At 37.6% G+C, this 15355-nt stretch overlaps 1 protein-coding gene across 1 annotated transcript in view; it reads right to left on the bottom strand.

The window, feature by feature from the left end:
- Positions 1 to 1093: 1093 nt before the first annotated feature.
- The window catches only part of LOC111865005, a 28724-nt gene continuing 14462 nt past the window's right edge, over positions 1094 to 15355 (bottom strand). Inside the window, exons 7-12 of the mRNA XM_023852685.2 lie at positions 14222 to 14386; positions 12860 to 13052; positions 12250 to 12371; positions 7989 to 8056; positions 7025 to 7844; positions 1094 to 2972 (exon numbers count right to left, since the gene is read on the bottom strand). Of these exons, the coding sequence (XP_023708453.1) occupies positions 2892 to 2972; positions 7025 to 7844; positions 7989 to 8056; positions 12250 to 12371; positions 12860 to 13052; positions 14222 to 14386 (1449 nt within the window). The 3' untranslated portion in view covers positions 1094 to 2891. The remainder of the gene's footprint in view (positions 2973 to 7024; positions 7845 to 7988; positions 8057 to 12249; positions 12372 to 12859; positions 13053 to 14221; positions 14387 to 15355) is intronic.

The raw sequence follows: 15355 nt of genomic DNA, 5'->3' as shown, positions 1-15355 counted from the left end.
CTTTATAATGATTGCAACTGTGATACCAAATGGTGGACCAATTCCAGATGATAAACACATTTTCAGACACTGGAAATACTTTCTATACATAATGGGTGTTTATGGTAAACATATATTACACAGATTAGGCTGGCTGACTGAGTGCAGAGAATATATGTTCTACAATGCAAAGTACAGAGAGACTTTCATTTAAGATTTTTTTAGAGAACTATGGGTTACAGGACTACTGAGGAAAATCTTAATACAGGAAATCTAACAATGAGCTAACTGGCCTGGGAGCACATATATATATATATATATAAACATTAAATATTGTTAAAACTAAAACTGAGAAATATTTGATGGGGATTCCACTGTATACTTTATGTTAATCTGATCTTAGTGGAAAATTAACACTGCAAGTACTTCTGATCGTTCAAATGTTTTGTTTATTAAATACAACAAAATTCTTAAAGACACAAATACATTTACTTGTATAACTATCGCAATATCTTGTATATACAGCTAACTCTAGGTTATCCAGTATCCAGAAATCCAGCAAAAACTTCAAAGAAAACTACCATTTTTATAAAGTTGCTTCAGAAACAATGTTGAGATGCATGTATGTTCATCTGTCACATGGTAGTTCTTCCAGCTGCCTGAATTTCAGATCACGTTATAGCATATGCTTCACTTGTTGACCACTGTGTCACCTAAGAAGATGCCTGTGCGGGAACTACGGTAAAAACGTGTTGCTCTGAATTTGAAACAAATATCAAAAGACTGTAAAAGGGGGAAAATTGTGTTCTGAAATTTTTCCTTATGCAATAAACACACCTAATTCCCCATATGAACTAAATGATGAACAAAAATGCCTCTGTGGTCTAGTGGTCAGAGTTTCTAGCTACAGATCCGGAGGTCCAGGTTAATTTCCTGGCGCTACCAGATTTTCTGAGAAGTAGTGGGTCTGGAACAGGGTCCACTCAGCCTTGTGAGGATAATTGAGGAGCTATTTCAAAGAAATAGTGGCGCCAGTCTAGAAAACCGAGATTAATGGCCGTGGGGATTCACTGTGCTGACCACGCAACACCCTCTGTCCACTAAAGTTGTCACTAACTTCGCCAACAAGCGGCGGTCACTCAGTCGGTATAGTTCCCTTGCAGACTAAGACCATGGAGTTAGTTAATTCCCCATGTGTGTCAGATAATGAAGAGTTCACTGCACTACATGCAGATTGGGGAATAATTCTATTTTCCAAAGAACTTAAATTGATCTGGTTATTTTTTATGTACAGCAGGGATGGGCAGAATTTGCATGGCAAGTGCTAGCTCAAAGTTCGCCAGAACTCTATGGTTCACTCATTTATTTAACGTTTTCTTAATAACACGTAAAAGCACATATTTCATAGGTTAAGTGCAACATAAAGCTTAAATACTAATTTTAATTTTAGAATTTACACCAACATATTCAAAACATAAAACTTTACTAACATGAAGATTTAAGAATAGAAACATATTTTCAAAAAATATTCTGTAAACACGTTTAATTAACAAGATGAAGAACTGCACTTCACTGATTATGCTAATTCTGTGAATTTTGATAATTAGTAAATAACTAACTGCTAACTTTAAATGCAAGATGAAGTACCTGTCTAAGGCAGGAGCAGTATTCTGACATGCTAATGTTCATTGTCTAGAAAGCACATTCCATAGGTAAATAAATATAGTTGACAGGTGTTATGTAGAAGGCCACTATTTTTATATTTTGACAATTTTCATTACTCATCAGGTTCCAGAAGTCAATTTCAGAAATTTCTACAAATTATAACTAAATATTTGTAATCTCTATTCAATGTACTGGCATTCTACTCAAAATTAGTTCATAGGCCACTGGAAGACTGCAATTAATGCCTTGCTTAGACCTGATTTAGAGCATTCAGAATATTGTATTTTAATTATCTCTTCAATATTTTGCTTAAATCAAAATCCATTTGAGATGACGGCAGCAGCAACTCCAGATATTGTCAACGATGAAGTTGTGCAGACTAATACTTATTGATCTAATCAGAAATCATGAGGTGACCATCTAATTCCATTTCTTTCACACATCATATACTAAATACTTTCTGAATATAAAAGTCGTGGGGCTAAAATATATCACAGAATTTTGAAAGATGTTTTCCTTATCAAGTTACTGATATATGTAACAGGATCATGTGATTGCTACTTAATGAATTCCCTCAAATGTTTGAAAACAGTCGTGGGGCTAAAATATATCACAGAATTTTGAAAGATGTTTTCCTTATCAAGTTACTGATATATGTAACAGGATCATGTGATTGCTACTTAATGAATTCCCTCAAATGTTTGAAAACAGTCTCCATATTACACAGAAATTCAGAATAAACTAAAGAACCTATAAGTTAATATAGATAGCATCCAAAAAGGATAAAACCATACCTGTCACTAATATTACATATATTGTTATTATAGATCCAAAATTATAATAATCTGGCAATACTGAGAAATGAGTGGCATAATACCAATTCAATTACTTCTGCACGTGATGGAGAATTTTATTACATCAATATTTACTGCATTCAGGAATACTATATAATAATATGGAAATACATATATACATAAGAAAGTACTAAATTCAGATGGCACCAAGATTGTGTTCGCAGTACTAAATGTAGGTACAAGTAAATGCATACTTTTTTCATTCATTTAAAAATTTTCAGTTTTAAAACTTTCAGATCTTTAAATTTCTGACAGTTTCTTTCCATAAAAGTGTACAACCAGAATGTGATTTTTTGTTAAATGTCATTATTAACTGCAGCAAAGCTATTGGCATATTGATGGACTAAATCCAAGTATATTACCATATTATCAACAACACTCATTCATGCATCTTCAAAGGCGAATTTCACATGATGGATTCACATTCTCCTTGTCCGCTGGAATCACAGTACTTCTCTTCAGTTTGGAATATGCCTGGAATGACATAAAATGTTTTAGGATAAGACTGCAGAAAGTAATGTTACTGTCCTCTAAAACTGGGACTGTAATATCTAATCAACTTACATAGAACACAAACTCAGCAACTTTGTCAATAACATAACAACTGAAACTGCCTCTTATGACATGCAATACTAAAACTACTTACTACAAGTACCAAATACTATAATATATAGTACCCAACAATCTTCGGGATCAAGTTGTCAAAATGACTGAAAGAGGACTGATAAGAGAAGTTCATGGTCTAGTTCAATTTATTCAAAGACACATGCGAGACTTACACAAGCATGCTTATTGCTCCAAAGAGAATCTTGACTAACTGGACTGGTACAAACCAAACACCAGGGTAAAACTTGGCAAGAGATACTAGATATTTTCACAAACCTGATGATAATAGCTTGACATTCTCGAAAATAGTTGCACATTGCAAGTCCATCATTCACTCATGGAGCCAAGCCCTTCTTAAGAAGCCGCCAATTGTGCAGCTACAGAACTTCCCAGCATTTTATGGAACCTGAAGGTTCATTGCCGTGTTCACAAGAGCCCTCCACTCGTCCCTATCCTGAGCCAGATAAATCCAATCCATGCCATCCCATTATATTTCTCTAACATCCATTTTAATACTGTGCACCCACATACGTCTTGGTCTTCCTAGTTGTCTCTTTCCTTCTGGGTTTCCCATTCGTGCTACATGCCCTGCCAACCTCATCCTCCTTGACTTGATCATTCTAATTATAATTGGACAAGAGTACAAATTATGAAGCTCCTCATTTTGCAGTTTTCTCCAACCTCCTGTCATTTCATCTCTCTTCAGTCCTAATATTCTCAACACCCTGTTCTCCAACACTCTCAGTCTATGTTCCTCCCTTAATGTCAGAGACCAAGTTTCACACCCATACAGAACCACAGGCAAAATTATAGTTTTGTATATTCTCATCTTTATGTTTTTGGACAGCAGATGGGAAGACAAAGGGTTCTGGACTGAATGGTAGCAAGCATTACCTGAGTTTAATCTCCTCTTAATTTTCACCTCCATCAGGTTTTGATTTGTTATCGTCGTTCCCAAATATGTGAACTGTGCCACATTTTCAGAACATCTGTTTCCTATCTTTATGTCATGATTTTGCCCTGCATTTTGGTAATGAGACAGCAACATATACTTAGTTTTCGCTGTTAAAGTTTGTGTGTTTTTCTACAAGCTATCTACAGTAGAACTTGGTTATAACGTCATCAAAGGGACCTAAAAATAGTGTCGTTATAAACGAATGTCGTTGTAACCGAAATGGGCACTTCCACAGTAGCCTTATGTTAGTCATGTAAAAATCTATCAAAAACCGAGTTAAAATGTTGCATTTTTTAGTGAAATACGTAGTTAAGTACAGACTAACGTAACATTAACGTGGAATTGCCCAAATGTGTAATATCAAAGACATATTACAGCGCTTTTCACTGACAATACACACAATATTTCACGAATCACTTTAACTTTCTCTTCAATGCTTAAAACTTTCCTTTTCATTGCCATGTTTTCGCTACTGCACTTCTCTGGGTTTAGGCAGGAACACTATAGGGTAAGTAGACAATGTGAGGTCCTGTTAGACGAGATTCTAGGAAAGGAATGCAGTTAACAACCTGCCGCGTCCTCTTGCACTATTCACGCAGTCCCACCCCACACCCTTATTTTAACATACAACCCACACTCCTCTTGCAGCCCGCGGTCGTATTCTTCCAGGACAGTCACGTCAGCAAGTAGAGAAAGTGAGGGTGGGCAGACACATCAAACTTTCCCACGATATCAGTGAAATGCATTTGTGCATGTCGTACTAAGCAAGGTATAAAAACAGTTGCTTTATGAGGAATTAGTTTGTACCATTGAATATTTGACGCAATAGACAAGGTGTCGCAGAAACCGATGTTGCTATAACCAAGTTTTACTGTATATTATCACCTAGTAGATTCACATCATCAGCACAGACAAACAGCTAATGTGTCCCATTTAATTCCAGTCCCACCTGGTTTTCCTGGACCTTCCTAATGGCATATTCTAAAGAAAAGTTGAAAAGGAGTGGCACTAAAGCATCTCCTTATTTCAGACCATTCTGGATAGGAAAATTATCAGACAAATGTTTACCTATATTGACTTTACTATATGTTTCATTTAAAAAATTTTAATCAGCCACCTTGCAAGTCCATACATGTGATAAGAACCAAGTAAAAATGCAAAACTTTCTTAAAAAAATTAAAGCTATCCCTGTAACAGGCCGTGGAGGCCCAGAGGGTTGTGAGGTTGAGGCTCCCACACTTTCTAGATAATTGGCCCACAGATGGTGATGAGGTTGTCAGCCTTACATGCCAGCCACCCTTTACCCCTAGGAAGATTCCTATTACTCATTTCTGTTAGAGGCCTAGTTGACCCTGGGGCCACTATGCGGCTGAAAGGATTAGGTCAACTGAAAAATCCAGTGACCTCATTGGGAATAGAACCTGTGAACTTCCTGCTTGTAGCATAGTGCCTCAACCAACTATGCTACCACATGCTCCAAACTTTCTTCAACAAACAAATAAACCCAAACTGAATGCTCTTTGCATCTTGCATCCTAACTAACTAACTCCGTGGCCTGTAGTCCGCAAGCAAACTATACCGACTGAGCGACTGCCGCTTGTTGGCGAAGTTAGTGCCAACTTTGCGGATAGAGGGTGTCATGTTGTCAGCGCATCTTGCATCCTACTTGTCATTATTCAAAATACCAGTCTCATAGATGTAAAAACAAAGCTCCTATTTTTCCGAGAAGAACTTAACAATCCTAAAGTACTTAAAACATTTGCCACTACAATGCCAGACCTTTTCCAATTAACCTTCTGTGATTAATGTAAATGTGATATTATATGCCGTAAGTACTTCACACAATAATGAGAGCTATGCATATTGTCAGCTTTGACTACATATTGAAATTCTGATTCAGAGAATCCTCTGATGGGCGGGTGAGTGATTACATTTGGATGGTTATTTTCTCAGCATCTAAATTTAAGGCAACTCCCAGTTTATCTGTTGCCAGCTGGGATTGTGTAAATAAATCAAAAATTGAAACCATCAATCTCAAAACATGCAAGAATCTGAATTTATAAAGCACTTGCTGGACCAGCACTATCACTTGGCAGGAAAGTATGGGTCACAATGACTGTGAGGGGATATTATTATCGACTGAAATGTACTTCATGAACACTTTTCTACCATAACAATACAGTGGAATAATGACTTTCACAAATAATGCATAGTGAACAGCATGGTGGATGTATAATGCAAAGGAAGAAGGAAAAAGAAAGACTGTGCTTTGATATGATCCTAGTGAAGACTTCTAAAATAATTATTTTTGCTATATCCATTACAGGTTTAATGAATCCTGATACTGGAAAGTATAATGATGTAAGAAGGTACAATATGGAATATTTGACACATATTTCATGTAGTGAGCCTTTATAATAAACCTTCCATGTATGTTGAAGTTTGTTGCAACAGCATTCTTAATCATTCCCCATAGGTCTGTTAATACTTATATGTATTAGTACAAAACAGAATGGAAAAGCATTTCCAAAATCTAAAAGGAACAAACAAGACAGTAAATTACATCATGGGTTGAAAGTCTTGAAAACTGCAGCTGTGACCTAGACCATTTTCAATTTAGTAAATGGATTGCACAGGTTTGGTGACTGGACTTTCCTCTTTGCTACTTGACTGTTGAGAGTTGAAACACTGACAGTGAAGGAACTACTTAAATTCAATTTTTTATACAAACCCTATGGACTGAAGAAGATATTGTGCAACTCACATATATACTTGAAGCTACTGTATCTGTGGTCAGCCATTCAATTAATACTGCTTCAATGGCACATTTAAATGTTTAAAAAAATAAGTTTTACCTTTCATTATCAGACTCTAACAGTTTTATTCCATTAAAACTGCACCAGCAAATTTCTATCTGGTATCTATATTAATTTCCATCAACATCAATAAGCTACATTTAACATACCTGTAAAACTGGTTTTGGCCTCTTTTGATCATTTCCAGAAATAGGTGCAGATAAATCCATCTTTGAATTTTCTTTGTATACAGCATACTGGTTGTTTAGATTTTTCATCACCAGAGGTTTTGAAGTATCCTTCTGAAAACTGGGCGATTTTGAATGGTCTTTCCTGAGACCATTACCAAATGCCGTAGACTTATTGGATGAAGTATGAATTTTAGATTTATCAAAGTAGTTTTGTGTCGGTGAAGTTTTCTTCTGTTTTGGGGGTTGTACATTAGACACAGATTTTGATCTTCTATGATGTTCAGGAACTGGTTTGGTATTTTCCTTCTGTTGGATACTATCTACAGATTTATTGGCAGGCAGAACAACAGTTCTAGTACTCTCAAATGCTCGAGTTTGCAATGTATGCTTCTCTCTGACATCCCTAATTGGAATAGGAGATGCTAAACATTTCAAAGTACTGCGATTTGGAGATGAATATCTGCCTTTTCTTGTTGGAGTGGAAGTTACTGCCAAACCTGACAGATTGAAATTTGTAATGCTACTGGATGGTTTGCCTTTCTGTTGAGAGCCAAGAGTTGGTATGTTGCATGATGGCTGCTTACAAATTGGGGATGCAGGCTGTACATTCAAGAGAGGTTTTGAATTATCTCTGGTATCAACAGGGGGATGATTATTATCACAATGGGAGGGTTGTTTTAGAAGACTGACAGAGAGTGATGCAAGAGAAGGAATTCCACTGGTAAGAGAGTTTGCACGGCGTAGAATGGGAACACACATTGGTTGGGACAGCGCTGTAAATGATCTGTTAATCCCAGAACTGAAAAGAATAAAACAAATATCAAAGAAAAGCACAATATGGTACACAATATTCTTGGAATTGAATAAAGAAAACGAGTTGCTGGAATGCTATATGTAATTACAACAAACATTTCACTTTGAAAATGTACATATCACAGCTCACCTTTCTTTCTTCGTAGCAACCGTCCTTGAATCAAGCTGAGACACTGCAGCAGGATTCACATCCCTTTTCTGACAAGATAAAAAATTATTCTTTTATTCAATAATTCAAAATATAAAATTTACACACCCCAAAAGACTGGTTTATTATAATAATACCTAAGAATGTATTATGCCTTAATATGGAGTCGTAACATATTGTGACGAATATGCCCATTGCTAGGGAATGGCTTGATAAACACCTTCCCATGGAGACAGATTCTTGGTAAACAGGCCGTTGCTATGTAATGCCTACAACAATACGTAATAGTAGACGTCCACTGTCAGGAAATGGACAGGTTTTCTGTGTGGTCTGACTCCAGGCTATATAATGAGAAGTGACAAAAAGGACGTCTCACCCGCCTGGGAATTTGCAGCAGACACCCATCTAGTTAATTGCAGCACCTGCAAAACAAGGTTCTCCGCACAATTGGCAATTTTCCAAGGCGCACACCGGTCCGCGAATTGCACATGGCATTCAAAATTCCATACGTATATGATTAAATAACAAAATTATGCAGGCAACAAGCAGAAGTCATACAAAATCATGATAATGAGAATGTTCACAACATTGGACAAGGTGAAGCCAGCCACAGAAAGTATAAGAGGCCTAAACTTGGCGGCGGTCAGGCATACGACCGTTCAAGTGACTAGACTGCCGTGATAGCGATTACTACTAGAAATAGGGCATAATCTGCTGTACAATGCCTGGATTGACAGAGGCCTTGTATATATTGTACATAGAAATAGGAATTAAGATTAAATTTGTAAATGTATGTAAATACTGACTACGGACTTACTAACACAGACTATGACTGATAAATGACAGACCCGACCTCTCGTCAGAGAGGGCGCCCCAAATGAACAGGACAGTAACTTTCATATAAGGGAAAAAAAGAGAAAAAAAAAATCTGGTCATGAGCCCCAGTTGGGGCTCGACACCAAGACAGACAGACTGACGGACAGTCAGTCGCAATGTGACTTGGCCTTGGAGGAAGTCTCAGAACCCGTGTGGAGGAGGGATCAAATACCTCCACCATGACCCTGCGAGTTGTAGGAGGCGACGAAAAGGGAAGTCTCAAAACAGACACAGTAAAATATGGTCGAGAGTCCCAAGGGACTCAGACGCATCCTCTTGTCAGAGAGGGCACCCCAATAAACAAGACCGTAATGGTCAAGCAGTAATAAATATATGGTCATGAGCCCCAGATGGGGCTCGACACCAAGACTTACTGACTGACTGACCGTCAGTCACAATGTGACTTTGACTTTGGAAGTCTGAGCCAGTTCCACCCATGTGGAGGTGGGGTCAAATACCTGCACTGTGACCGTGTGAGTTGTAGGAGGCGACGAAAAGGGAAGTCTCAAATCTGAGACAGTAAAAGATGGTCGCGAGTCCCATGGGACTCGGACCCAAGAAAGACTGCAATGGCAAGGGCCAGTAGCATGGAAAAAAAGACAGACCTGTCCTCTTGTCAGAGAGGACACCCCACAAAAAACAAAACCGTAACGTTCATCAGTAATCAATATCTGGTCATGAGCCCCAGACGGGGCTTGACACCAAGACTTACTGACTGACTCAACGTCAGTTGCAATGTGACTTGGGAAGTCTCATACCTGTGTGGAGGCGGGGTCGAATACCTCCACTGTAACCCTGTGAGTTGTAGGAGGCAACGAAAAGGGAAGTCTCAAATCTAAGACAGTAAAATATGGTTGCAACTCCCAAGGGACTCGGACCCGAGAAAGACTGCGCTGGAAAGAGCCAGCAGCATATACAAAAGACAGATCCATCCTCTCATCAGAGAAGGCGCCCCACAGAAACAAGACCATAACTGTCAAACGGTAATAATCATGAGCCCCAGATGGGGCTCAACACCAAGACTTACTGACTGACTGACTGACAGTTGCAATGTGACTTTGACTTTGAGGGAAGTCTCAATGGTAAACCGCCAGTCGTAAAGTAACTCTGACTCTGGGAAGTCTTAAATCTGAGACAGTAAAATATAGTAGCGAGTCCCAAGGGACTCGGATCTGAGAAAGACCACACTGGCAAGGACCAGCAGCATATGTAAAAGACAGACCCGTCCTCTTGTCAGAGAGATCGCCCCACAAAAATAAGACTGTAATTGTCAAATGGTGATAATTAATATCTGGGGCTCGACACCAAGACTTACTGACTGACTGACTGTCAGTCGCAATATGACTGACTTGAACTGACAGTTCAGATGAACTGTGTGGAGGAGGGTTCGAATACCTCCACCGTGAACCCATGAGTTGTGGGAGGCGACGAAAATGGAAGTCTCAAATTTGAGACAGTAATATACCAAGGGACTTGCACCCAAGAAAGACTGTGCTGGCAAGGACCAGCATCATATACAAAAGACAGACACGTCATCTCATCAGAGAGGGCGCCCACAAAAAACAAGACCATAACTGTCCCACAGTAATAAAGATCTGGTCGCAAGACCTAGATGGGGGCTTTATGCCAATACAGATTGAGTGACTGACCACTGGTCATAAAATGAGACTTAGACTCAACTGACAGTTCAATTGGGATAATGGATTAGTGTAGTGTGGTCAGAAGTCAAGAGTGTCCAGTCAAAGATAGAGATTTGTGAGATACTGTAACAAGATGTATAAATATCCAATAAATTTGATCATCAAATCCAAAACCCGTTTTATAAGTCATGCAAACTTCTAATACATGACAATATGTATGATATCTTTAGATCATATTTAATTTTAAAACTTTTGTGGAAAAAAACTGCAATACTACCATCAAAATTTATTCATAAACAGCAGCATTATTACATTTCATTTCCAGTGAAGTGGGCATAGGAAATGGACTTCCACATATTATACCAAACCCCAGTCAAGTCGTGTATCAGTTTCTTGCAAATAAATGTTTATTTTTAGCCAATTTTGCACAATTTCACATATTTTCACAAGTCCTATTTTTTTAGAATTTTGGTTTATATGAATATATATTTTTAGATCTAATTACGTTCATTCTAACAAGAATTCATAGTGGCATGAATTGCAAAAAAGAAATAATTTTGAATATAAGATGACTGAACATGAAAAGAAACTAACCAAGTAGTCAGAGGTTAAAAATGTGGAAAACATAATGTCATGTGATGAAATGACTATAGATGGTGTTCAGACTGCTAAGTGGATTTACTGAACACTTACATATCGTAACTAAGGTAACTATAGCAGTCTCACTATTCACACATTCAGCAGTTCACTACAGCTCATACTAAGTTTTCTCAGTCTGCTGTGTCTTCACCAGACGTCCAGTAATGGCTTAAAATACCATAGATCCCTCAACTCCCATGTTCACATCCTTACTGGCCAGCAACTGCCTCACAAGTATTAAAGTCTAAACTTGTCATGCCTATAACACCCTGGGAGAGTTCGCACAGAAAACAGCTCTTGTATTGTGTCACATGGACTGCGGAGAGGACACCCCTTCTCAGTTAGTCCATTCATGTGTTAGAAATATGTTGCAGCCATTACCTAGCAACAGCTGCTGTTTACAGTGTCATTACTTAGCAACAAGTCTACATGCTACAATGTCTTACATTTAGAGGGTTCTATGAACTATGGCTTTCTTCAGCACAAAAGCTGTTAAGTCTCTATTGACCTCAGTCTATAATCAATAATTATATTTACACATAATTTACATTTTATTCTTATAAGTTTTGATTCTGTTAACCTATACAGGATGTGACTGCAACCTGGCCAAAGTGACTAATAACTAAAGGCTAAATGCAGTTTTATATTAATTAATTTGTATGTACAAAGTATGTATATTAAGGCTGGATGTACAGAACTACATTATAATTCATTAAACACCCTTACAGGGCAGAAAGAAGCATCGAGGCTATAGCATATTTTTCCTGAATGACCATTACTAAATAAAATATAGTAGTCACCTATGTGAAAGCCAGTCATCACTCATTTACACTTCCACCTGGGTCATCTTGTCACACAGCCTTCTCTACTTTTGAGGCCTCTTGTAAGCCTAATAATTTGACTCCAGTGCATGAAATGGTCTGAAATTTTTATAACTGAGAATCAACCAGAGGCCCAAATAATTTATGAAGGAACCCAGCCAAGAGTTTCACTCCAAAACAGTGATGAATAATTAACGGTTTAATGCATACCAAATTAAAGGTACCTGTGCATATTGTACATACTGTGACAGCAAAATCCTCCCTTACCTGAATCTGAGTATTGCTGGATTCTCTCTTGTGATTAAGTAATGACCTAACCGAAGGCTTTGGTGTGCTAGTGACCATAGCTACCGAATTATCTTTAAGTACATAATCTTCTCCCTGCACTCCTGAAAGGAATGCAAATAGCCATATGTGACACCATCTTTTGGTAAGAACTCTGAAAGAGTTTAAAAATGAACAGACACAAGTTTACCAGGTTACAATGTGCACATGTGTGCACACACACAAATGGGCAGTCATATTTGAATATCAACCATGTCAATTTTACAGTCTTGCACCCCCACTTCTGCTGTGGAAAGCAACTTGGTATGGTAGAGCAGGTATCTGCCTCTAATATAACATTGACCATGAGCTCCTTTACTCACTACTTTTACTGGAATTACTGCAGGTACTGTAGCTTTTTTGGAAACATAAAAATGAGCTATCTACGTGCAGAGCATCCTGGCAGCCACCACTCCTTTCTTCATAATCTCTTCAGTAAGAGCTTCAATTATATAGTAACTACAATACCTATAGCATTGAGGGGGTAATGTGTAACATTTTATTCATTGTTTATTAATGTGTTGATGGAAAGAGCATCCTCAGAATTCCTCACCTTTCTTTTCAAGCCCACTCGCTCGTGTCATGTTACTGACTGGAACAACTGCTTTCACTGGACCTCGTTTTCCAACTTCCTGCTTTCTCTTAGGTTTCAATCTTGTATCTCTTCCTGCCTTGTCATCCGTAAGACTCATTGGTGGTGGAAGAACAACATTTGGTACAGCCCTGTTCAACTTCTTGTCTACTGACTAGAAAAATGACCTATGTGTTACTTATGGTTGTGTTTTTGTTTTACTTTCACAGAAGAGAGACTGAATTTACAGTGAAAGTCCACTACAGTAATTCAGAACATCATAAAAAATTGACACTATAATGAATATTCATTACGAGTACAAGCAACATGGGACATTTAAACATCAATCCAAATATCAAACAGTGAATCATTTCAGTAATCTCACTATAAAGAAAAATGTGCAGTTTATGAGGTAAGTTACTCTGTAATATGTAAATTAAATGTGCATCATACAGTCAAATATGAAGTCAATACACAATGGGACTTTGTCAACTCAATATTCTTACTTTGAATATATGAACACAGACTGGGAAATATTGTCTAAATGGTACTAACCATTTGGGGGGGAGGGGGAAGCCTGTGGTCTAGTGCCAAAATGCAAATGTATTAACAACCAAATTTCCTACTATTTCTGTTCTGCATTTTTTCTTCACTGCTGTGCATTTTCCTGACAACTTTCTTACTAACAATACATTATGCCTCTTATTACTGCTGAAACAGAACCTACATAAGCACATCATCTCACTGTTATGATCAAGTCTGCGTATAGTACTCACAAATTCACTACCACTGCTGTAAGAAATGAGATGTGCTTTCCAAGGAGTGATGAGGGATTTGTAGATGTGGTTCAAAGTGGTGAATGTACGTTAAGTCTCTACTAACACAAGGATTTTCCACCAAACATAAAATGTGTATTAAAGGTCATGCAAATGTTCTGTAAATTGTTCTTTAAAAGGCTTCAAAATAATCAATAGGATTAATGGTATGGGGTTTTCCTTTAGCTGAGCTAGTAAGTACCTTTGACAAACACTTTTTTAAAGCTAACTCATTTGCCTACTTCCAGTTTCATTCAGTTTTGTGCATGGGCAAGCAGTCAGTCATCTACCCTGCAACAATCCTCAGTAGAACCCATACTCATCACTTCAGACTTCCACTGTATTACTCTTTGTTATATCCCCTGGAGTCACATTTTTAAGAAGTACTGGTATCCTAGAGAGGAATAGCATGATGTCAGTAGCAAACTAATGGACAAAAATGGAATAATCTAAGTTTTGTTAAGTGTGGAAAATACTCCATATGAAATCAGACTTTATCTTTCTTGCTTCATTGTTGAAAGATACATACAGATAAGAGACGAGTATGCAGACTAAGGCCTTGGATTCTCTGTTTAGAGAGAGGTGGTGTTGAGGAGCCCGAGCAGCTGCTAGAACTTCGCTTAGATGAGGGCGAAGTTACAGATGATTCACTGGATGTACTACTGCATCCAGAATTTTTATTCACATCAAATTTCTGCAATGGAAATGGGTAAAATTTACTATAAAAACTTGCATCAAGAAGGTGAAAGCTAAACGAGTATAGTAATACTACCCTGCCTTCTAAACACATACTGTATTACACCCAAAGAAATCTGGAGTATCAAAACAACAAAAATTAAATTCTTTCTTTTATGTTTCTCACTCTCAAAGTTTGAACCCCATATGGTTTTAAGAATGTATGAAGCTGAATATAAAGAAAACTATTCAAATTGCAACGTTAATATAATTTTTCCTGAAGCAATAAGTAGCAGTGGTAATAACTGAAACAATAATTGGCTTACTGTGTAGTGGGTCTTATGACCAATGCCCAGACCTCCTATCAAAGACACCAGATATAAAACACATATGATTTTGTAAAGATTTAAAATGGACAAAGCTTCGCATATTTATTGCTTTCACTCACTTTCCCTACTATGCATACTACCATTTCACTACTGCCATCAGAATGACAAAATAAAAATCATATATAATTTCAAATCTTCAATTTATCAGTCAGTACCATCACTGGCAACTGTGCTTAAGGAATGTATTACTGAAGAGCAGCGTTCTTTTGTGGGCAAAATGACTCAATGCAAATGATATTCATAAAGAAATATTTCCTGTTTATGTTGAGAAGTGTTTGTCGCATAAAACAGTTCCACCTTGGTGGCATATGTTTTGCTGACAAAGAGGTTGAAACAGAGGTGCTGAAGTGGCCGAGATATCAGTCAAAAGACTTGTATGCTGTGGGTTTTGATGCACTGGTGAAGATATGGGACAAGTGTATCAATGCTGGTGGAGGATATGTTGAGAAATAAATGTTTTTTTTTAGGTTGTAATACCACATGTTTTATATCAATTGTGACCTATTTACTGAATCTTCCTCATATATACATTTGTCAATTTAATAACAAATGATACTGTCATGTGTATGTGTAATTACAGACATGGTTTGGATTTACTG

The sequence above is a fragment of the Cryptotermes secundus genome, unplaced genomic scaffold (assembly GCF_002891405.2).
Source record: "Cryptotermes secundus unplaced genomic scaffold, Csec_1.0 scaffold766, whole genome shotgun sequence".
NCBI classification, from domain to species: Eukaryota; Metazoa; Arthropoda; class Insecta; order Blattodea; family Kalotermitidae; genus Cryptotermes; species Cryptotermes secundus.
The sequence above is the reverse complement of the archived record's forward strand: the minus strand, read 5'-3'. Positions and strand labels throughout refer to the sequence as shown.